The 24,247-nt window shown below is 27.9% G+C and overlaps 1 protein-coding gene across 2 annotated transcripts in view; it reads left to right on the plus strand.

Annotated features, from left to right (window-relative positions):
• LOC136990918 (ankyrin repeat domain-containing protein 13D) overlaps positions 1-24,247 on the plus strand; it is a 117,368-nt gene that overhangs the window by 47,300 nt on the left and 45,821 nt on the right. For both annotated transcript variants that reach the window (XM_067289388.1, XM_067289387.1), the window contains exons 9-13: positions 894-1,046; positions 2,787-2,963; positions 4,355-4,457; positions 6,409-6,570; positions 20,100-20,200. In XM_067289388.1, coding sequence (XP_067145489.1) covers positions 894-1,046; positions 2,787-2,963; positions 4,355-4,457; positions 6,409-6,570; positions 20,100-20,200 — 696 coding nt within the window. The remainder of the gene's footprint in view (positions 1-893; positions 1,047-2,786; positions 2,964-4,354; positions 4,458-6,408; positions 6,571-20,099; positions 20,201-24,247) is intronic.

Below are 24,247 nucleotides of genomic sequence, written 5' to 3' on the forward strand. Positions count from 1 at the left end.
TATACAGTAGAGTCCCGAAAACTCGGCACTCTATAACCCAGCAGTCTGGATACATACACGGCCACACTCCCACTCCTCCACCACGTGTCTGGCGCCGGCACTCGGTCAGCCATTCAGTCTACCTGCAGCCTTTGCCAGGGTTAGTCGATTTCTTAACCCCGTTGCGTAACTCGACGTGAATGACTGTGAATTCATTAATTTTCATTTTCACGTAGTAAAGGTGCTATGCTTTCATAAGTACATATTTTTCCTTTGTTTAAAGGCTATTTGGGCAGTTTATTCTCTGTTGTATTCTCAAACAAACAATACATACAAGTACAGTACAGTATTTCCTGAGGAAACACTTGTACTTCTTTTTAATCCCATTCCCAATAACCCGGCATTTTCTACGAACTCGGCCACCCTTTGGTCCACATTAGGCCGAGTTTTCGGGACTCTACGGTATAAGTAAAATCTAGAATTCAGTAAATTGCATTATTAATTTGAATATTTCTTATTTACAAAATTTATAAATATTAGTCTGAGCCTTATTAATTCTTGTTCAAGTTATAAATCTTTAAAACTACAAAATAACATTTTATTATTATTAAATGCTATAAATAAATAAATTAACTTAAATTCTATTCTTGTTCAACATTTATTCTATTGGCAACAAACCAAGATTTGAAAGTTTTTTGAGTACATGGAATTTAGTAATAACAGATTATTATTTTGTCATTTCAAATATTCTTAAAACCCTGATGATAACTCAGTAGTGTTTGAAATTGCTAGGTTTGTAAATCTAGTAATAAAAAATACTTTAATAAAATAGAATAGTTTGTTGAGTCTGAATTGTGAATTGGAAATGTCAAAGCTTTATAAAATCTAGAATAAATTATATTTTATTATTTCAGGTATTTAGTGCTAATAATGTAGAATTAGTGACCAAAACAAGAACAGAGCATCTAATAGAAGCTGATAAGTCTCGGCATCGTTCTCCAAGATCACCTTTACAATCATTTCTTGGAATTGTTGAAGAAAAAACAGTGTCACCGACTGAAAATGGAGTATGTATCAATTAAAATGATAAAATTTATACAAATATGAACTATAGCCTGAATTTTACACATAAATTAAAGAACCAGACTACCTGATAAATTATTTAAGTTAAATTTGACTAAACTGTAATAAAACTTACACTAAATTCTTTTACAAGATGGCAGTGTTACTTTTATTTTATCATCATCAAACTTTACATATTTACAAATAAAACTATTATTAATATTTGGAAGTTCAAAACTTGCAAAATTATTTAAATTGTTAACTTTTTGGTATATTTAGTAACATTTTTTTGTGTTCTTAAGTGAGATATTTGATATTTAATACATTTAGTTCTATTTTTGTAGCACGATTTCAATAAAAGTTTTTGAGTATGTGAATTTATAGCTATTGTCTATTTTACATTAATCTATTACCATAATAGTGTCATTTACAAAAAGATGATGGATGAATTTTATCAATTTCAGATGTTAGAAATTGTTCTAAAAACGTGTGGCATTTTTTTTAAGTAAAGGAAGGAATGATATTATATTTCAAATGATGCTAAGCAAGTTAGAAATTTTTTAATGGTATTTTAAAATTGTTATTGTATTGAAGTAAATACAGAAGTTTTGATAAGAAAATATGAGTTATATATAGTCATTAGTCACACTAAATGATTATCAACAGGCACAGTGAAATAATGGTGTTCATTAACAGATTTAATGAAGTAATGGTTGTTAAGAGCAAATTCGTTTGGTCCAGTTATGGCTTTTACAAAATTTAACTTTACAAAATTATCTTTTTAAAATGAAAATAAAATTTTATCTAATGTTTAACATAGTAACAATTAAAAATATAAAGGAGATTATAGTACAGTAGAGCATCGTTTATCCGAATCAATTGGGGACTGGGGTTGTTTGGATAACTGATTTTTTGTATAACCGATTATGTACAAAAAAATATATTAACCCATCCGATGTTGAAATTTTTCTCCATTATGTGTCGCTTCCTGTTGAATTTTCGTCGATTTTAAGCCTAATGAAAATTTTTTATAATAATAATTGAAGCTGTTGTATCATTAAAAATTATTTCTTTATTTTTTACAAACAAAATAAATATATTGAAAAATATAAAAACAAAAAATTATACTTTAGAAGTTAATCTAGTATCAAAAACGTTTGATTCGGCACGACACAGTCCGAATGGAAAGCTTTTGGTTGACCAGCTTTCGGATAAACAATGCTCTACTGTATATATATTCTTTGAGATCTTGCTTAGCAAAGAATTTAACCAATCGTAAATAGTGTGGAATCAATGTTCTCTGAGAAATAAAATTAATTGCAGTTCAAAAATAATATTTATTTCTTGCCAATAAATATAAAGTAATATGATTTTTGTACAATATAAAATCATTAATGTGAATAATGATGATTGATGTGAAAGTTCATATTGTACAGCTTTGATTATTGAATATATTGAATTTAGTTCTATACACTATTTGATTGTAATGGTCTTAATCCTCAGTTTATTTGTTAACCCTGTGAGAGAATGGATGAAAACTAACAAAAAAAAAGAGAGTAAATTTTTGTTATTGTTAATAAGAATTTGTATATTATAATATATGTCAAAAATTGATATATTGTTTTTGACTAATTTTGAAAGTTTAATGAAAAATTATAAATTTATAATTATATACTGTATATATTAAGATATAAATATTTTTATAAATATATTTTATATATTAATTTTTAAAATTGCAATTGTAGGATTCCAAAGAATGTCATAGTAATCCATGCCATATATCTCCTGAAGAATATTTTAATGAAGAAGTTAATCTGGAAGGAAGAGATATTGGAAGACCCAAAGAAATAACTACAAAAGTACAAAAATTCAAAGCTAATTTATGGCTTTGTGAAAATTATCCTTTATCATTGCCTGAACAGGTTAGGTTTTACATTGATAGCTTGCTAAGAAATTTAATACACTTCTAGAAGCATTATTAAAGTAATAATTAAATCTATAAATGTAAATTAAATTGATGAAATAGTAGTAATATTTAAAAAATTTTCTACATATATAAAACATTTAAGTTTAGAATTAAATTAGAAAAACTAGGTTTGTTTTTATATTAGTTTTCTCATTTCTGCTGTCACATATTCATTTATACTAAAGAACAAATATAAAAGATTTTGAATCATTAGTTTTATATGCACATGTAAATAAATTTCATTAAAATAAATATTTATTGTAACAGAGTTTTCAAACATTCTCAAATATTTTATGTATATTTTAAAATACTTTGGATTTTCCTTTTATTTAAATAACAATGCCATAGTTCAAATAAAAACAAATGTATCATCCTATAGTTAGTTTTTGTAATGAAATCAATCCAGGTTTCTAAAGATTTTGATCTTTATTTTATCAAAATATTAAAAATTTTTTAAAGCTTTATTAACTTTATCAATTTATCAACAAATTTATTATATCAAAAACGTTATTTGAAAATAACATAAATAATATATTGTATTTACTCTAATGTAAGACACACTTTGTTTCAGAGTTTGTCTAAAATTCTACGGCATCTTGGATTTAATGTAATATATTGTAATTAGCAACCTCTAGTGTCGTGAATCTTGTCACTAAAGGTCACTAATTCCATTGCATCATTCTAATAGTTTTATTAGACTATTATTTATAATAACAAATATTTAAGAGCTCAACTTACCTCCATTATGTTAGTTTATTACAATTACGTGGTAAGTGCTTGGATGAAAATCCCAGAAAAAGTTGTGTAGCACTCTTCCAAGAAATGTTGCATTTCTAATGCTTTAAATGTCACTGAGGTTGATTATGTATGGGAAGATGTGAGCATCAGATTTCATGTTGATTGTAAAGAGCCTAACATGGAAAGTAAAGAGGTTTCCAACTTGGCTATCACAGAAGATAGTGATATACAGCTTGCTTTAAAATAGTGATTTTCTTGTTGTAAATTTGTTTTGAATTGTTTATGTAAAAACAAGAAATTATCTGTAAGCATGTAGAAATTAAGGTGCATCTTAGATTTGATGGTTTCATATATTTGAGTAAATATGGTAATTAGACTTTGATCAGAGATTATTACAATTTTATTTTAGATGGATCTGAAATTTTATACGTAATTATATTATTATGTTACATTTAGTAATTATAAGATGAAAAACTTTTTATCAAATACATAGAAACATTGTTTATAAAGGTGTTATAAATATATTAAAATTTAAATATTTAATTTTAAAAATAAAATATCTACAAACCAGTTTTGTAATATTAAAATTTCATTCAAATTTTTATTTAGATATTGCCTATAGTAGATCTAATGGCCATTAGTAGTACTCATTTTGCAAAATTAAGAGATTTTATTACGCTTCAGTTACCTTCTGGATTTCCTGTTAAAATAGGTAAGAACTTTAAATATACATTAGTGTAATTGGTAATTATAATGGTCAAATGGCATATATATAAATATATAGACTTTGTAACCAAATGATATAATACGTATTTTCTAGATAATTCTTGAAAATCCTGTATCTGCAGATGTATAGGAACTCTACCTGTAATCCTTTATCATAACATAGGATTTAAATATATTTATTTTGGTTGATTACATACAATCAACGAAAATAAATATATTTAAATCTTATGTTATGGATACAGGATTACAGAATTTTTGAGAATTATCAAATTGAAATATAGTCAGTGATCCCAACAACAAAAGTATATATTTGTTTGAATTAAAAAGGCAGACAGGCAGACAGAATATTTCACAATGTAAACATAAACAAGGAACTAAAATGTCTTCAACTTTCTGTCATGTCCAATCACCAGGAACAGTCAGTCTTCACTTTGCCTACTGCCTTTTTATTTCAAATTATGTGTATTTTTAAAGGTTTTTGGCTTATCATCAATGAAATTTCTAACTGTTTTACATAATTTTGCAGAGGCATAGACTAATAAAAGATCACCTCTGCGAATTGAAAACTGTTTGTTCCTGGTGATAGGACACGAGAGAAATTTGAAGACATTTTAGTTTCTTCTATATTTTTATATTGTATATATTTGCTGTTAAAACAAATTGATCTCATATAAATTTTCTTGTTCTCATTAAAGTGAGACGAAGTTAAAAGTAAAAAATGCATTCAATATTAAGATACAAATACTACATATAAATGAACATATTTTTGCCATAGATGTTTTGCAATTTTCTCTGAATTTGTAATTTTCCAATTTTATTTTTGTTAGTGTGAAAAAAGAAATTTGATCTGTATTTTTTATTGTTCATAAATATAACACAATGATTGTAATGAACTTTCAAGATAGATCTAAATTTTGTTGAGTTTAAAAAAGTAAAAAGCAGTGGTTGAATTTTTAGTCATTAAATGAATAGGTTACAAATATGTATGTATGGAATTATCCACAACTTTGCCTCTATTAATATAACTTCCAATATAAACTTTAATTTAAATCACATTTATTATTGTTGAAATCTATGCTAATCTGCAACATTTCCAGTAATTCAAATTGTAAATTCATTAAAGTTAAATATTATAGTAGGTCATGATTCTTGAACTTTTATACGGTATATATATACATACATAAAACTTTGTATTTTCACAACTTTGTATGTATGTATGCATAAACAGTAAATACTGAGTTCTGATCAAGTATTTTTTTCCTAAATAAAATTTATAAAATTATGTTTTTTTTGCTGATTAATTCATATGTTATACTAGCTGAGGTATAACATATGTATATGAGTATATGATATACTCATATAAAAACACATACAAATAAAGTGTTTATGGAAAGAGAATGTGCACTAATGATAAACTTATGATAGATCTGACCAAAAACAATTTTACATAAAAAGAAAGTCTAGAAATTTGCTGATAGTCTGATACAGAGGGAAATGGCAACATAATACATTCAGTACTGCATACATTTTGCTGAAATAACAGGCTGACCACTAATGGCCATTTTGCTCAGTAATGACCACATTAGCTTAGTGCATTAGAAATTCGTGGTTCACATTACACCCACAGGCTTCTAGGCGAAATGCCTTATTTGTGCAAAAGACCTGATAAGAACCAGATATGAACTACTTATCCTTGCAAACAATATCATAATTCTATCAAAACTTATAAAATTAAAGTTTTGGAGGATATTGGATATTACTATAAAAATAAAAAGTTTGGTTATCTTTAAATAAATCCTTGATGTAATTCAAGTTAATATTAAATTGACTACATAACATATTATATTATGTGCTGTTGAATTTATTTTAAAATTATTGAAATCTCTATACTGATAAGTATGAACTAAATGATATATAATGACCTTTTTTTTGTCAAGAAATTCCCCTGTTTCATGTATTGAATGCTCGTATTACGTTTGGTAATATATTTGCAATGGATGAGGCAGTAACAGGAGTAACACCAATTAAGGAAGATAGTCCAGTTGCCTGTTATATAGATGATTCTTGTTTTGAGCCTCCAGCCGGCTATGTTAGATTAGGTAAGTGTTAAATTTATTTTGTACATATATATAGTAGCAAGTTTCATTCTTGCTACTGACTAAAATATTCAAGCTACATAATTGAGTAAATGATAGTGCTATTGATGAATCAAACTTATCATTAGCAATAGTAATTTATCTTTTAGTGGAATTAGTCAACCTCATGATTTCTAGCAAATATAATAAATGACATAGATTTTATGGTTTATGAAGTACATCCAAATTATTTATCTTTTTTGATAAGGTCATCACTACCTCTATAATTCCCAAGAAGGAAAACTTTCATGAATTCACTTGTTAATTATTTCTACTGTAGATAAGATAATCCCTTGCCTTATATTAAAGTCTAAATCTGACAGATTTATTTTCACTTGTCAATATTCTTTCTTCTTGATTCATGAAATATTTGTGAAAAATAATTCTGGATGACTTAATTGAACTTTTTTTGAAATTTTTCATTATTAAATGGATGACATTAACATACTTTACATTTAACATAAGATTTTAATGTAGTAATGATAATAATTACAATATAAAGTTTAATTTTAAATGTAATTTAAAATATTAAATACATAACATATGCTTTATCATTAGATTTTTAGAAAGATTTTTTAAGTTTAAATTTGGTAACCGTTATGTTAATCTAACAGTCATCGTGATCAGTTTATATAAATGCAATGGAGTAGAATAATTTTTGAATGAATAAATTAGTAAAATGTATTGTAAGTAATTAAAATGAACAAAAGTAGAATACATTTAAGACACGTAATATGCGAGTGGTTGTGTATGAATGGGCCTGGGATGGAGGAGGGAGACAGTGCTTTGGAAATAATGCACTCCACTATACATTTAACCAGCAAACAACAGAAAGGAGAAACTTAATGCATGCCAAAATGAGCATGCGTGCGCGTGTGTGTGTTTACAGTTGCATATGTGGGGTTGATAAATACCTGGGTCTATAATGTTTGCTGACTGGCTTGGACATCCTGGAGAAGGAAAGGAGAGTCTCTCACTTAGTTATAATGAGTCTTGGTGAAGAGGCTTGAATCCCAAAGTTTGTAAGAGTAAAATTCACAACGGTCGTTGGCCAATCGTTACTGTTTGTTAGTTCAAAGCAGTCAAGGTCCAGTGGAATGGGCAGGAAATCAGGAAGACTGGCAGTGGAGCCCAGCAGGGATGAGCACACACTTTGAAAACGGGTAGGAAAACTCTCTAGATACTTTTTCATCTTTTTTTTATTTGAGGTTATTTCGTAGAGAAAAGGCAAGATGCAATAAATATCAAATCCTGTCAGATATGTGTGAGAACCAGAAATTCACTCTCACCAGCGAGATTTCTTGCTTCTTGCTTGTGCATGTTTCCTTTGCGAGAACTACATTGCTCGCAACCTCTCGCTCGCTACTAAATTCACATCTGCATAGTCGCACCCTTAGTGTCTGCAGGGTGGAAAGAGTTATAAAAAAAAGATAGATTTTTGTGAAGAAAGAATCATCAAACTAGCATAGAAATATCACAAGAAAATTTTATGTACAAATCAAATTCTGTCAAATGATATTATTTTTAGGATAACAGTTTTATTACTCTTGTACCAAAATGAATTCTTCTTCTATATAAATTATGAACATTTATAAACTTTACAGAATTATACTTTAAATATAATTGTATTAAAATGTAAGTAATTTTTCTTCAGTTTATTGCAGAATAACAGAAAATGAAATGTAATTTTAAATAAAATTAACAGAATTTTATAATTTTGCATTGTTATCATACATACATGATATCAAAATAATATTTCAGTTGATTTGAGTACATGAAAAAAGTGTTTGATTTGTGTTGGAAAACTAAACACTACTATAGAAAGTTTAATTGATGATATATACTGATGTAGCTTACATTGAACAACCATCTGTTCATCCATGAAAATATTTATTTATATGATTTGTATAAAGAATAATGAAGATATATTAGTTTTTTAAAATTCATTTTGTAAGATGATTAGATATTTCCATAATTGTATGATAGAATTAATTGTCTACATGTAGTGCAAATAACTTGTCTTTATCATGAAGTTTTTGGCTTTTTCCTAATGAATCTGAATTCATTCATTCATCTATTAAATGAATAAAAATATTCTTTAAAGAATGATTTTTGAAAGTTAAAGATTACCAAGAAAGTTACATCATCTCATGATATTGGCTACATATCAGTGGAACTAATTTTAAATCCATTTTTTCCAAATATCTTTTAAAGGAAATTTTTATCTCATAAGATAATATAATATATAACAAGTGAAATAAACAGATGAAAATTAAATTTATTTTTTAAATTTCTAAAAGAACCTTTTATCACAGATCATAGACCAAATTATACTTTATAAATTTTTAAAATCAATTTACATTTAGAATTGCATTTTCCATTGTTTTAAACTTGTAATAACAATTGTATAAATTTAAGATTTTTACAAGAGAAGCTTTAATATAAGCAAACGAATAAAGATAGCCTTTAAATTGTGCAATATAATATAATAAAATTTTTAAACATGATGATGATGATGACGACGAAACTTGCAATTTAGCAAATTTTGTCTTACGTTAAATAGTGCAAAATAAAGCGACATGCAGCAAAATTCCCAAAAATGCTTAAAAATAGTCTCAAATGTTAGTCTATGGTACAAGTCTAAAAATAAAAATGCATCTTAAAATGTTTGCTTGATTCAAGAATGTTATAAGTGTTCATATTTGATCTATTGTTTAATTTATGGCATTCTATAATAACATTATTAATTTATTTAATTCTGTTTTTAACTGTTTTTATGCTTGAAAATATATTTGGTTAACTTTTAAGGAATAATTCTTCTTGACACTGACAACTTCCTTCATCATTAACTTTCAAACTTAAGAAGACATATTACTGCTGCTAATAAAGTTCAATGAGACATCCTTGAACTTTATTATAAGTAGTATGTGTTTTTTGAGTATGAAACTTTTTGGAATATTCAAAGCCTTCATTTTTAAATAAGAGAATTTGATAGACCAATGTATTACAAATGCTATACCTCGTTAGCTCAGGAATGAAATTTTGTGTCATATTAGTCACTTATGATAATTGTTAAAAGCCTTCATTCAAGCTTTAATGCATTATTCAGAATTTGATATATTGCAATTTTTATGACATATTGGTAATTGTAAACAGAAAACGTAGTAACTTCTAAAAAAGTATTACATTTGATAATTCCTCATCTGATGTATACAATCAAAAGATTTCCCACAATTTACATTAAGAATAACAAAATCAAATTTAGTTTCAAGTCCTTCAGTTTGAATTTTTATACCTAAAGATGTTCTTTTTTGTTTTTTTTAATTAACAAATGACTGCTTAAGAATGAGTTTTTAAATTATATTAGAGCATCATCTATTATGTCATCTATTAGGAATCCAAGTTTTGACAAAAACAGTGTACAGTATCTGTAGTTGTGTTATTTTAATATATATATATATATATATATATATATATATATATACATACATATATACATATATATATACATACATACATACATACATACATACATACAGTAATTTCAAAATATATCTAATAGAACCGAATAGGCAGTATATACAGTCTTCTGCATATATGAGGGCTATTTTATTTTCAGTGGTATTAGTATTGTAACTTAGTAATTCTAAAATAAAACAAATGTGTAATGTTAGTCCTTTGATATAGTTGCTATCTTTATGAAAAACTCATTGCCAAACTTCTGAAAGGCAATATACAACGTCGGCAGTAGCATTTTTAACTATTAGCTAGTATCTAGAGAAGCCACTTTAAGGCAGAAAGGATGTTGTCAATGTCTTAGAAGTATGCCTCTAAGAAGTTCTTTTAATTTTGGAAAATAGTCAGTCACAAAGACTAATGTCAGATAGGTGTTCTAGTATATCCTACTGTCATCTGTTTAGCAATGTCTCACTCGTAACGAAGAATGATTGATTGCATGCATTGTCGTAAAAGACAACTAGATTTGATTACCGCAACTGTCGTCTTTTGCAATGAATTGCTGGATGATTGATGGTCAAGGAAGTGGCAACAGCATTTAGCATTAACTGTCTGTCTCTGTGGTTTGCAGTGAGATAAGAGGACTCCTTGGAAGTTATGTGCAATGATCATTAACACTTTTATCTTGCTCTGTTCTTGCCATAGTTTTTTGAATGCAGGGATGATTGGCACTGCCATTTGTTTGCTTGGTATTTCAGCTTTGTTTAAGACATGACCTATGTTTTGTTGATTGCAATATTTCAATGAAATAGGGATTCTCCTTTATGCTTGTAACACTCTTGATGAATTTGAGCATTTTCTGTTCAGAGTGTGAGGAACTCATAGCAGTTTTGCATATTTCTAGCCACTTCTTCAAGATATAAATGCTGGAAACTGCAATGCTTACATTGACAGGTCCATTAATGATCATTTGCCAATAACATCAAAACAGCTTCCATACGTTGTTTGTCTCTTGCAGTAAATTGAATGGCAATACCATGCATAATTGTGTTATTCTCCTGTCTGCAGTGAAAGGCTTCAATCAATTGAGCAACAGTATGATATGATAATAGAGCATGCCTCACATCTTTTAGACACTGTTGTGAATTTTCTTCACCTGCAACTTGAGTTTTGATGAAGCATTGTTGTTGTTAGCAAGTATATGCTGTTTAGGTTAGTAAAATAAATAGTAAAATGTTTGAAGTTCTTCTGTTTCTTAGCCACAAACATAAGCAAAACAAAATGCATCAACACTTACACGAACAGTTGGGGAAAAAGATGTTACTAGTTCAGAAAATAGCCCTTGTAGTTTCATGCTTGCATTTTTTAATAATAATAAAAATGTATTTAATTGTAGCTTCTTCACTTGCAAATAAAACTAAAATTTATGTTTTTACCAAAAATTTTTATATAAAAAAAGTTTTACTATATGTAAGTACATACTGATGTTAAATTAAAATCTGAAAGTAATTTTTGATTGAAAATTAAAGCCATTTAACAGAATTCAGAAAGATTTGTTTCCTGTATTAAATTTAAAAATCTATCTTACAATGTGACTGTATATTTAAAGCTACTAGGGGATGAAATTGGTTTTTTATTGATAAAAGAAATTTTTTAGATATTAATAATGTCTTGCATATGTTTACATAATTCAGTAAGGTACTAACTATAGAAGATTGAAGGCAAATCAATCTCAGCCACAAAAAGTTGAATATTTATTTGAATAATTTAAAGAAAAAATAGTTCAGTGAATTAATTGTAGTGATTAACATCTTGTTAAAGAAAGAAAGCAAAGGAAGTTTTTGGTTATTTATTTTATAAGTTTATGTAGATATGTCTTTAATTTTTTCTGAATGCTAACCTCTAGGATAACTATTTCAAAATAAATCAAATGTGAGCAGAGCCATATTTTGTATTTGCTTAATCTTTTCTCATAAATGTTCCTTTGAACTGATACAGTTATCATTATTTGTGGAACTCAGTTAAATGGAATAACGTTCTTTTATTACAAATGAGCCAGCTTTCAGTTTACCGGCTGATGTTTATCATTTAGAAGAAAAAAAGGAATCTATAATTATCCATCCAGTATCAGAAAAAGATCTATTATAGTGATGTGTCAGTGGGAAATAGCATTATTTTGAATGACTGCATCTCATTCTGTATCTTTTGAAGAAGACTATGATAATTTAGAGCTGTATGCATGAGATATTGAAGTTGGTATAAGGCTTTCTAGAATGCCATTGGGCCCAATTTTTTATAATTACTAATACTTATCTACATTTTTTGAGAATGACAACATATGAAAGATTGTGCCATCTAAATTAGTAGAATCTGCCCTCAGAGTTTCTTTCAAGAGCTCCCAGATATGTCTATGACACTCATTGAAAGAATTGCAGGCAACAAATTTTACTCTACAACAATGGCAAAAGTTAAAAGATTCTTCTAAGGACCCTCTAGGAGCTAAATCCGATTTCATTAAAAGTACATAAAAGTTACATTAAACTAAAATTAAACAAGAAACTGCTGTTTTCAAACTTTAATAAATATAAATAAATTGCTTTATTAAAGTATATTATAATATAGTTTCAAATGCTTTCAAGTCCATAGACCCATTCAGTGTAGATATTAAGATATAAGTTTTGGATGTTACTCTCAAGATGAGTCTTTAGGCTTGAAAACAATTGAGATTCATGTTTCTTAATTTTATGACTATATATATTTCAATAAATTTTGTTAAATATATATAATTTATTTTGCAATAATGTTTTTGGACTTTAATTTTAGACACCAGTTTGTAACATTTTTAAATTCTCATATACTATATTTAAATAAAACTTATATCATTATTTTAAAATATATTATAATCTTGCATGTGTCATATTTAATCTTTAATTTTTTTTTAAACTATATTTGTGACTCTTAAATAAATTTTAATTTTTTATCTTTTTTTTATTAGGGTCTGGGCACTATGGCTATAATATTTAAATTAATTTTTCTAAATTAATTAATTAAATTTATTGGTTGTACTGCATTTGCTAACAAAGTATTTTCATTAAATTTTGTTCTGTGCTTATATATGCAATAAATATTAATTTAGGTATCATATTTCCATGAGAACGAAAACAAAAATTTTTAATGTTTTACTTTCATAAAATTTAGTGTTTTGCATTTAGTAACATTAAAAAGTAGTCATTTCTATTTCTGCCCAAAATAAAATTGAAATAGTCATTTCCCGCAAATAACTGTTATTTGTTTTAATGCTGCTTTTATGAATTTTTTAAATATATATTTTAAAACTAAATAGTCCTCACTTAATGTCGCTGATAATTTCTTGAAAACTGCAGCATTAAGTAAAATGACGTACAATATAACAAAATCAATTTTACCATAGGTTAAATTGGGGATCTCAAAATTTCTTTGACCATCAACCCCTTCAAGGATTGCTCAACTTTTTATGAATTCCACTCTTTATTTTTTTCTAATACAGTTAATAATAATAATAAGGACTCACCAGATTTATTTATTTTTATTTTCTATGAAAATTTACATCCTGTATTGTCATATACATAACCAATTGGTTCCAATTGGTTATGTATACTGGGTATGTATATTGGAAATGCTTTCAATTGACCCCCCCAACTAATTTCAATGCTAAAAATGTCACATTGACCCCTGGCGTTTCCAAAGTAGTTGCTGTTAACTATTTGGGAACCCAGAGTTAAATGATATACACAAGAGTTAAGTTCCTACAGCATATTTCTGATCGAAAGCATCATCAAACTTTTAAATAAAGACCGAAAACATTTCTAATATGAAAGATTGAAATAAGTATGAATTATACGTGTTTTCATTTATCATTCTTGAATATAAGTAAGATAATTATTTCCCCGATTTTGTAGTGGTAGTGGATGGTATGAGAAGGGAGGTTAAATCCTCATCACTGGAGATGGGTAAAGATGAATAATAAGCAATAAATGTTTGCAAAGGGAAAATTGTAAGGAGCATCTACCTCCATGCAGTTAAAAAAACAAACAATTTGCAACTTCAACAAACTATAGAGGGTGCTGTATAAATGTTAAAACGGTGAATACAAAATGGGCACATATGTTTAATTCAACGTTAAATGATGTTTCACATGTTAATGTTGATAGGTTTACATTATTTGAAAAGAAGGGAATGAATGGAAAGTATATAAATCAGATTTCAAGAAAATAATTCAGTTAATGTTATTGTTATTGGGTTGTGTTTGCAATTCCTGGCATTTATTTCTCACTTTGTAGAATTAGTTTTATTGTCTATAAAGAAAATTTAGCAATGTTGATTGTAAATGGTTAAAAATGTACTTGTATCTTTCCTCAACAGTATTATAACAAAACTAGAAATTCTCCCATCAAGCACGACAAAATATTTTTTATGAGAAAGTAGAAATTGAAGAATTGAGAAAAGCTTCAAGTCAAACTTGACATTGTGATGCTGTTTCTGCAGCCCTTGAAAAAGCCATTCTTACTCAATGTTCTCAAGTCGAACTTCACGAGTCTCGGTTGTTTTTATTCTTTTAGATCTAGAATTTGCCTGACCAATTTTACTCTTAGGTTTTCCCCTAGGCAAATTTTTTGACAAAATATCAAGTCTTTTTAATTCCACATTGCTAAAACAAGGATGAATTATATGTACATTATATTAGCAATAACATTTTCTAAATAACTGGCTCCTTAGAATGTTACTTCCGATTTGATAACAGAATGTCGTGTGGTCACTAGGGAAACATTAAAAAAACAATTTGTTATAGAAGTGACCCAATGGAGCTATCATTTTTAAAGTTTAAATTTTAAATTTAGTGAAGTAAGTTTAAAATATGCCATTTGCCAAAATATTTAAAAATGCAACTTAAGGGAAATTTCTTTGTCAAGCACAAACATCACGTGGTCACAGGTGTCACTGCAATGTAACTGCGATCACCAATTCAAAATCTATAAAACATTTATTTTATAGCTAATATTCCCATAAAATAAATAACTTATACTTTTTGTCAGAACATAAAACAAATATAACCAAAATTTCATCTGGATTGGACAAATATTGCAGGAGTTATAAGGAATTCGCGCACACAGACACAATGACGCTTTTGTATTAGTAGTGACATTAGGCAAGAACTTGCTGTGGTTTCTACTTAAATTCATGCTATTCTAATTGTGTATTATTAGAAACCGATTATTTTAAAAGGTATTTAAACTTCTGTAAATTTGTTGCAACATAGTTGTAAATACCAGTTTTGTATGGATTAATGGCAAGAATATTTTAGATTATTTTGCATTTAAATAAATTAATTTGAATAAGAACATAAAAAATAAGCCATTTATAAAAATGAGCTCCTCTGATAAATAATTGTGAAAAATCAATTAAATTTTATTTTAATGTACTCTTTTATAATTAGAATATTTATCAAGCAATCAATCAATATTAGAAATATTCATGATATGTAACTGATCATCATTATATGACTAGAAGTAGTGGCATTACTACTAGTAACTTAACACAGTCTATGAATTAGTAAATAGTTATTGCATTGATGGGATTGTACTCCAAAGTAAATTTTACATTCACATAGTTGTGACATAATGAAATTACAATAAAAGAATAGCTAATAACAACAAATTTATTTCTAATTGAATATATATATATGAATGAAAAATGTTAATTTGTATGAATAGATGAATAATATGGACAAAAGAAATCACAAAAAGTTCAGAATTGATGTATATAGTCAAAAATCTACATTAGTTAACATCATATTCATAATCTGTAAAGAATACATAAGTAAACAACTCAAACCCAATGCTATCAGTTAATGCCAAATGATACCATAATGTATCGGGTTATTTTTTGGATATATTAATAATTAAATTTTAAGTAATTTGTTACTAGAGATAAAAATTAGGTGTCGTCTCTTATTAAATTTAATAATTATAATAAATTAATATTTAATAAATAATTTAGACTATTCTGGAAGAATAGTCTAAATTGCAAATTTAGAGTTGACCCAGAGTGTGACTCAAACCCATAACTCCTGCTTACCATATGGATGCATTGCCAGTTACTCTACCTAAACCCCAAGTCCTGCTCTGGGCCAATTCTTTTCTTCCAGAATATTCTAAATTATTTATTAAATATTAATTTATTATAATTATTAAATTTAATAAGAGATGGTGCCTAACGTTTATCTCTAGTAACAAGTTACTTAAAATTTAATTAGCCAGATGCATTACGGTATCGTTTGGCATAAATCTATAAAGACGGCACATTTAAAGCCATTTTATGTCTGATACATTATAATGTATCAATTAAATTAATTCTCTTTGGCATTTTTATTTTTCAAAGAAAAATCAAAAAGTAAAGGAAATTTATTAATTATTTACTGTACATCAATCTGCAACAAATGAAAAGTATCATTTCTTGATGGAATAATCATTTTTATTAACATTGTGTGTAGTGTTTCACAAGTCTCCCATCTGTATAAAGTCGTATATACACTGTGTCTTAGCTTCCTCATCATTGACAATTTTTCTCCTCATAAATCTTCTTTTAATGGTTTGAACATGGAGATACAGCTAAATTGGGACTATATTAGGGGTGTTGAGGAACTTCAAATTTCAGCTGCCTTATTGTTTTAATCTTGGTTGCAGTAGAATATGGACAATTATTGTCATGGAGTAAAAGAATCCTTTGGAGAGCAAAACTTCTGTACTTGTGCAAATTACCATTTCAGCATTACTTTCAATATTTCATTGTACAGTGCCTCCCTTAAAGTAATAATCTGTTATTGGATCATTAAAGTCCCAAACTAAGATTAACATCATTTTTCTGTTAAAGCCAAATACAAAATAGTATTTGGTAATGTGGGATATTGTTATTCTAAACTCTGTCCTTTAAAATTATGGTTTGTGATGAAGCCATTACATATTTTTAATGTCATCTGACTACAAAAACTGATCTGTGCTTGCTGTCCTACAGTGGTACAACTCCTAGAATGAAATTATCATCAATAAAACATTTTAAAACAAAGTTATCATTAACTAGTCTAAATATTGACTCGTTAAAAGAGTCTTTAATATGTTTTTATTAATATAGCCATTAGGCTTTGTATTATAGTGTCTTTACATATAAATTCATTTACTTTTTGATTCATCCTTAGTTCTAATTATTAATTTTTTTTCTGTAAGCTCTAACTATAGTAGATGATATTTTAATCACATTTTTCAGTTTGGAGTCTTCATAGTTTATAGTGACTGAAAGTGTTATTAATCAGTAGAGAAGCATCTATCATGTATTGTGATTATCCTAATTATTAATTATCTAAATCTTATGACAATGTTGCCAACAAAATATAAAAATACTGAGGGATTATAATTCAAGTTGTTTCACAAGTTTACCATTGTCTGAAATAAGAAACATGTGTCAGAATGTCTTGACAATTTGTGTGAATACCCATGAAGCAATGGAATTTTGTTTGGTGAAGAAAAATAGATGTATTTTAGCTCCAGTTATCAATGTAACATTAAAATAACCTCAGTTATCATACAGTACATCGTTAGAATTGACTAACAAATCTATATAGCAAAAAAGAACTGATTTTCTTCACTGAAATTAATAATTTATGAATATATGTTATATTTCAATTCAGGATTATTTTGTAATATTTATATTTTACGAATGCATACATATAATTTGTAGGTACATATTATCACATAAACAACCTTAATTCAGTTCTTATCATATACAGTCAAACCTGTTTTTGTGCGGGGGATAGGGACCGCATAAAAGAAAATGCATTAAAAAAAATCGCGCAAAACTTCACGAGTGGCTATAAAAAATAGTTTTCGCAACACAATTAAAAAAATATTTTTTTTAATAATAGGGACTGCATAAAAAAAGTCTCACGTAGAAAATAACTCGAAACTGTACGAAATAACTAGGAATTGCTTTTTTAACTCCTTGGGCCTTTTTCTGCAATGCCTAATGGAGAAAAAAATCCTCTAAGAATTTTAATTTTTATATTAATTAATTATTTCCACTTAAATACGAATCTAACATTAAAAAGTTAAAAATAATCGTTAAATAATGATTTTATTTGATAAATATAGCTGCAGGAAGTGTTATTTCATTTAACAAGGCGTGAAATTTCACACCCGCAGTCTAAAGCCGGAGGGGAGCTAACTTACAGCATCTGTTCAAATATAACATAATATTTATGGTTTTTACGCTATTAAAATAAGAGGGGATCGAAATAAACGTATGAGAAAAAAATTTTACTGAATAAAAAATGAAAAAACCTGCCGATGTCATAGAAAACAACCAATAGAGTTTTTAAAAATTTTACAGGAGTCAATTATGTTCCAATTTGATTGAAATTTTCATATACCGCACAAAAAAATCGCACAAATAAAAATCGCACAGAAAAAGACCGCACAAAAACAGGTTTGACTGTATATTACTGATATTCTAATAACAACAATTAATTAAATAAATCATTGTTGATTTTAAGAAAAAAATTCTGTACTTTTATGAAAATATAATTTTTAACTTGGTTCACTGCTCCAAACTTATATATAATCCTTCTACAAGTCGTTATCTGTTGAATGTTCTCGAGGATAAATCTTTACGTATTCAGAATCTTCATTTTTCTTTCTTGAAGCCGAGTTTATTCCATGAAAATATTCAATAGATTAAAAGGATTAAGACTTCCAGAAAACAATTTGTTTATTTTTCAAAATGAAGTATTTTCTATCATATAATGGCAATAAATTAATATTGAAGATGTATGTATATGTGTATCTGTGCAACATGTAATATTGGAAGTGAAATGCAGAAGTGTTTAAACTACATTTTGTTAAACTATTGCTTTTAAATAATAATTTTATTTAAGATGATCTTTTCATTATAAAATTGTTTAGTTTTGTTTTCACCTTGATGCCAAAATTGTGTAATAATAAATGTTTAGAACTTACTTTTTAACTAATTAATTATAATATTTAAGAATTTATCATATCTATAAGGAAAGAATTTTGTCAGAATATTGCAAATGAATGAATGAGTAAGTTCTGTTTGCTCATTCATTGCCTTTTTTTTTTAACAAATAACACAGAAAAAATATTGTTGGCATTACTATTTTTTTTACTTTACATTAAGAATTGAAAATAATTTGTTAATGTGAAATATTGATTTTAATCATAATCATATTTTTCTATATGTATATTTAATAAGCTTGCTCTCAAAACTTGAGGCTGTCAAAAAATTAACATTCATTTGCATTATTCTGGCTCCAGTATAGCATGAGCGGTGTGGAGGACAGGCAGGTGTGGGACACTGCTAGGTAATGTAATAAAATGCATGAGACATCTCTTCGGGATAAACCGGAGAGCATTGACTATTATTGCATGACTAAAGTCGTGGCACTTCGGGTTAATTATAATAAATGTATTGCTTTTTTATTTTATTAGTCGGTCGCTGCCATATTCAGAATTGCTTTGGTGCTTAAAATATTTGTTATAAAATAAAAGAAAAAACCTAATGTATTTAGATAATTTTAAGTATAATAATTTTGTTTCTGGATATTTAATTTATTAATTTATTTATTAAAGCATGGTGCCCAGCGAAATTAGTTTTTATTAAAAGGATAAATAAAAATTAAGTTAATATATTATTGCATGTTCACTCCCAGTAGAGAAGCATGCAATTAAAAATATTTTGCATGGTGATAATGCATGCTTTTTTTTATTTTGAAATTATGTCTGTCTCAATTCAATATCATTTTTGTTTTTAAAAGTTTGAAATTCTTCGTTAAGAATAGATTAAGATTGTCTTTGAATAATCTCAATCCATTCTTGTGTTTGTCAATTGAACTAATTTTAAAACTAATAATAGTAATAATTAATATAGATTTGAATTGAGACAGACTCAATAAATTTGCTATTAAATAAATATTGTTTTATTTTGTAAAGGAAATAATGAACTACGTCATCTGAGCATCGACGATGACGACGAACTTCTCCAATATGCCATCCAACAATCTCTCATGGAAGCAGGAAGTGAAGATGATCAGGTATACTTTCAATTGTTTTTTCAAAAATACTATAAATTAAATTGAATAAATTTCTCTGCATTGTTTTTAAATTTTGTATTTATTTTTATATTCAAAAAATTTAATTAAATTATGGATTACAGTAGAGCATCGATTATCCAACTCAATTGGGGACTGGGGTTGGTCGGATAACTGAAAAAACAGATAACCGAAAAGTATGAAAAAATACATTATTAGTATAGTATATTAATACATTAGTATATCCCATGTAATTAGTATATTAGTATATCGCTATTAACCTACTTTGCATTGATTTTTCATCGATGTTAAGTGTAACAATTTTTTTAAAATAATAATCATCACTATTGTATCGTTAAAAATTATTTCTTTATTTTGCACAAAATAAATACAGTACTATACTGTATATTGAAAAATACAGTATAAAACAAAAAAATATATATTTGGGTTACATATTTTACATAAAGTAGGCCTATACATTACAAAAAGAAGTCCAAAATTTTCTTTTGCTTCACAGCTGACACTCGCTTTTTATGCCGCTAAATCTCGCACCCGTTTTAAAAACGGCAATTGGACAGCGTCGTTAAATAAAATTAATCCTCGTTTAAATACTGGCCTCTCTTTCATGGTCGAGCCAGTGTTCTCAGCTAAAACACCCAAAAATTTAACAAAAATAATATTAAAGTAGCCAAGACTTAGCCAAATATTGAAGCGCCACATTGCTAGCGGACATTTGAATTTGCCAACTAGAACGCGGTCGATTAACCGAAGTGACGGTTGATCGGGGGTCGGATAATCGATGCTCTACTGTACTTTGAACTTTGTAAGAATTTCAATTTATACACACTTTGAACTTGAAATCTTTTCATTTCTTTATATACATATGATAAAACAAGTTTGCTTTACCAATGAGACTTTGGCAAATATAATTTTACTTTTTCTTAATGAGAAATGAATAAATTACAATGTCAGAAGATAATTAGTAAAGAAAATTACTATGTTGTAGAGCAAGATAAAATCACATAAAACATATTATAATAATATAAAAAATCATTTTAATAGTTCAACTATATTTGCTTATAAAAGAATAATAACTTCAGGAATAGGAATTGCATTATTGGTAGATGGTTTACCAGTTCTTTAGTAATCAGGTAAAAAATGCATTGGTAAATATATCAGTAATTTGATATCTTTTACTGGTAAATTTGGCAAAAGTAGGTAGGTATGTAATAATGTTTTGAAGCCAAATATTTATTGTTTATTTATATTTATATATCAAAGACAGAAGTGTTAAATGTTTTTATTTAAACCATGAAAGTAGTTTACATCATTTACCTTTAAAAATGTAAAGTAATAACATAAAAGTATCATATTATTATGCTAGACAGTTTGTTAAAATGTTCCTTAATCCATAAAGTCTGAGATTCAATAACAATTTTAGTTGACAAAATATTATACAATTATGTGAAAAGTAGCGAGTGATTGCACTGACTACTTTTTAATCATGGTAACTAAAAAAGGTTACAGCATGGCCTACTTTTCAGGCAACAAAACTTTTACTTTTTAATGAGAAATGCAAAAAAATTTGGGGATAATTTCTATATGTATGGATGTTAGTGAGTGTGTGTGGGGGGCACAGTTTTGTTCACCCTGTTTGAAGCTTAATAACTCTTGTGCTTTTTGTCAAAAATTTCTGAAATTTTGCAGAGAGGTTTGTTTATTAGGAGGATTGATGCTAATAAATTTTGGTGGTTAAATGTCAAGGGGGTGGGGAGATAATTGGGTTGTGTGTATCTCCAGTAGGATCAGACTTAATGACAATTTTACTCGTTATTAGCAATTACAATTTTTATATAACGTTCATCTCTACCATCAAAAATATAAAAAGATTTTTAAATAAAATATGGTAACAGATGGCACCACCAAAATTGTAAATGCCAGAAAAATTTGTTGTTTGAAAAGTTTGTTGCCAGAAAAGTTTATCAACTCATTGCTGATTTATTTTGTAGCTAAATGTGCAGTCAGCTTTGAACAACTATAAGAAATTATAATATTTTTGTGCAATTCTTTTCAAAACCAGAAAGTCATCTATTTTGGTCTATCTTCAGGCTTGAATATTTTAAATTTAACTTTTTTTTTTATTTTTTTTTCCTACTTCATACATTAGATTGGCTGCTTTGCTCTCTGATAGTTCAAATTCTTAATGTTTTAAAAGAAATTCTTTTACTTTAGATTTTTTGTGTGTTTTAAATATTTTAAATATTAATTATTTCTAATACATTTAAGAAAGTAAAAAAGTAAGATGAATCAAAATTTAAAAGAATTTATTTAGTAAAGTTATTTAAGAAAGTAAGATTTTGATTACTTCAAGGCTTAAAAAATGAAGCAGATGATTTAATATGCAAAGTACAAAATAAAAACAAATAGAAAAGAAAAAATAAATTTAAAATAATTGGATATAACATATTAAAGCAAAATGATTGCCAAATTAGATCAGGCTACATTTCTGCTGCTATTAATAATAAAATGCTAAGTAATTTGGACTAAGGGTAGGTGTTAGATGCTATCTCCTATTAAATTTGATAATTATAATTAATTAATTTTCTTCTTTGTCTTATCTTTTTCCCAAGTTTATATGGGGTCAACATTCCATCTTTAATCTGTCTTCTCCACTTCTCTCTATCCAGGATATCTTTCCTCCATCCCATCTCTCCCAAATCCTCTGCCAGCTTTTCTCTCCACCTCATCTTCAGTCTTCCAAGCTTCCTCCTCTCTATCACTTCCAACTTACCGACCTTCTTTCCAACATAGTCCTCACTTCTCTCCACATGTACAAATCATCTTAATCTACTTTCATGCATCTTGACTGTTCCTCTTATGTAATCATTCCTAATTCTGCCCTTCTTTGCCACACTACATATTCATCTCAGTATTCTCATCTCTGCTGTCTCCATTTTTTCTGTGCTTTTGTCATTGCCCATGTCTCAGCACTGTACATCATTGCAGTTCTTATCACAGTTTTGTATAATCTTTTTATTTTGCAATTTTCTTATCACAAAGCACCCCACTCATGTTTCTCCAGTTCAATCATCCACTCTGAATTCTCTTGAATTTCTCATCACTTGCTATATATGATCCAAGATACTTAAATTTGGAGGCTGTTACTAACTCTTCACCCTGAAATTTTATGTAACTCTCATTCCCTCCACCAGATGTCATATATACTGTCTTTGCTCTGCTTATCTTCATGCCTTTCTCTTCCAACACTTTTCTCTGTTCCTCTGGCTTCTTCTCTACCTTATATTGGGATGTTTTGCATAGCACAGTGTCATCCACAAACAGCATACTCCATGGTGTCTTACTCTTCATATCCACACCAAATTGAACAGGCTAAGGGCTGAGCTCTGGTGTAGTACAACTCTCACAGTGAATCCCTCTGTCATACTTACTTACAGAACTCTTTACTTGAGTCATTGCCCTTTATACATTTCCTTAACAAGCCTTACATACTTTTCTGGTATTCCCTTTACTCTCGTACATTGCCATACCTCCTGTCTAGACATCCTATCATATGCTTTCTCCAGGTCTATAAATACCATATGTAGTTCTGCCTGCATCTCTTACCTTTCTATCAGCTGCTTTAGAGCAAAGATTGTGTCTGTTGTTTCTCTTCCAGGCATGAAACCAAACTGTTCCTCACCTGTAGCTGTCCCTTTGCCATAACCTTCATTCCACAATTCTCTCCCAGAACTTCGTTGAGTGCAACATCAATTTAATTCCTCTGTAATTTCCACATTCCTCCACATTTCCTTTTTCTTTATAAATTGGCACTAAAATATTTTTCCTTCACTCATCTGATATCTTCTCTTGCTGCCACAGCTTTTTCACCAATATCAACACCCTCTTCACCTAAACATCTCCATATCTCAGCTGAGATCTGACCATCTTCTGTTGTGTTCTCATTCTTCATTTTTCTAATTATAATTAAATTAATATTTATTAACTTAGAAGGTTCTGGAAGAAAAGAATTAGTCCAGTGCAGGACTCTAA

This window comes from Centruroides vittatus, unplaced genomic scaffold (assembly GCF_030686945.1).
Source record: "Centruroides vittatus isolate TY-2023 unplaced genomic scaffold, ASM3068694v2 contig_1381, whole genome shotgun sequence".
Taxonomy (NCBI): domain Eukaryota; kingdom Metazoa; phylum Arthropoda; class Arachnida; order Scorpiones; family Buthidae; genus Centruroides; species Centruroides vittatus.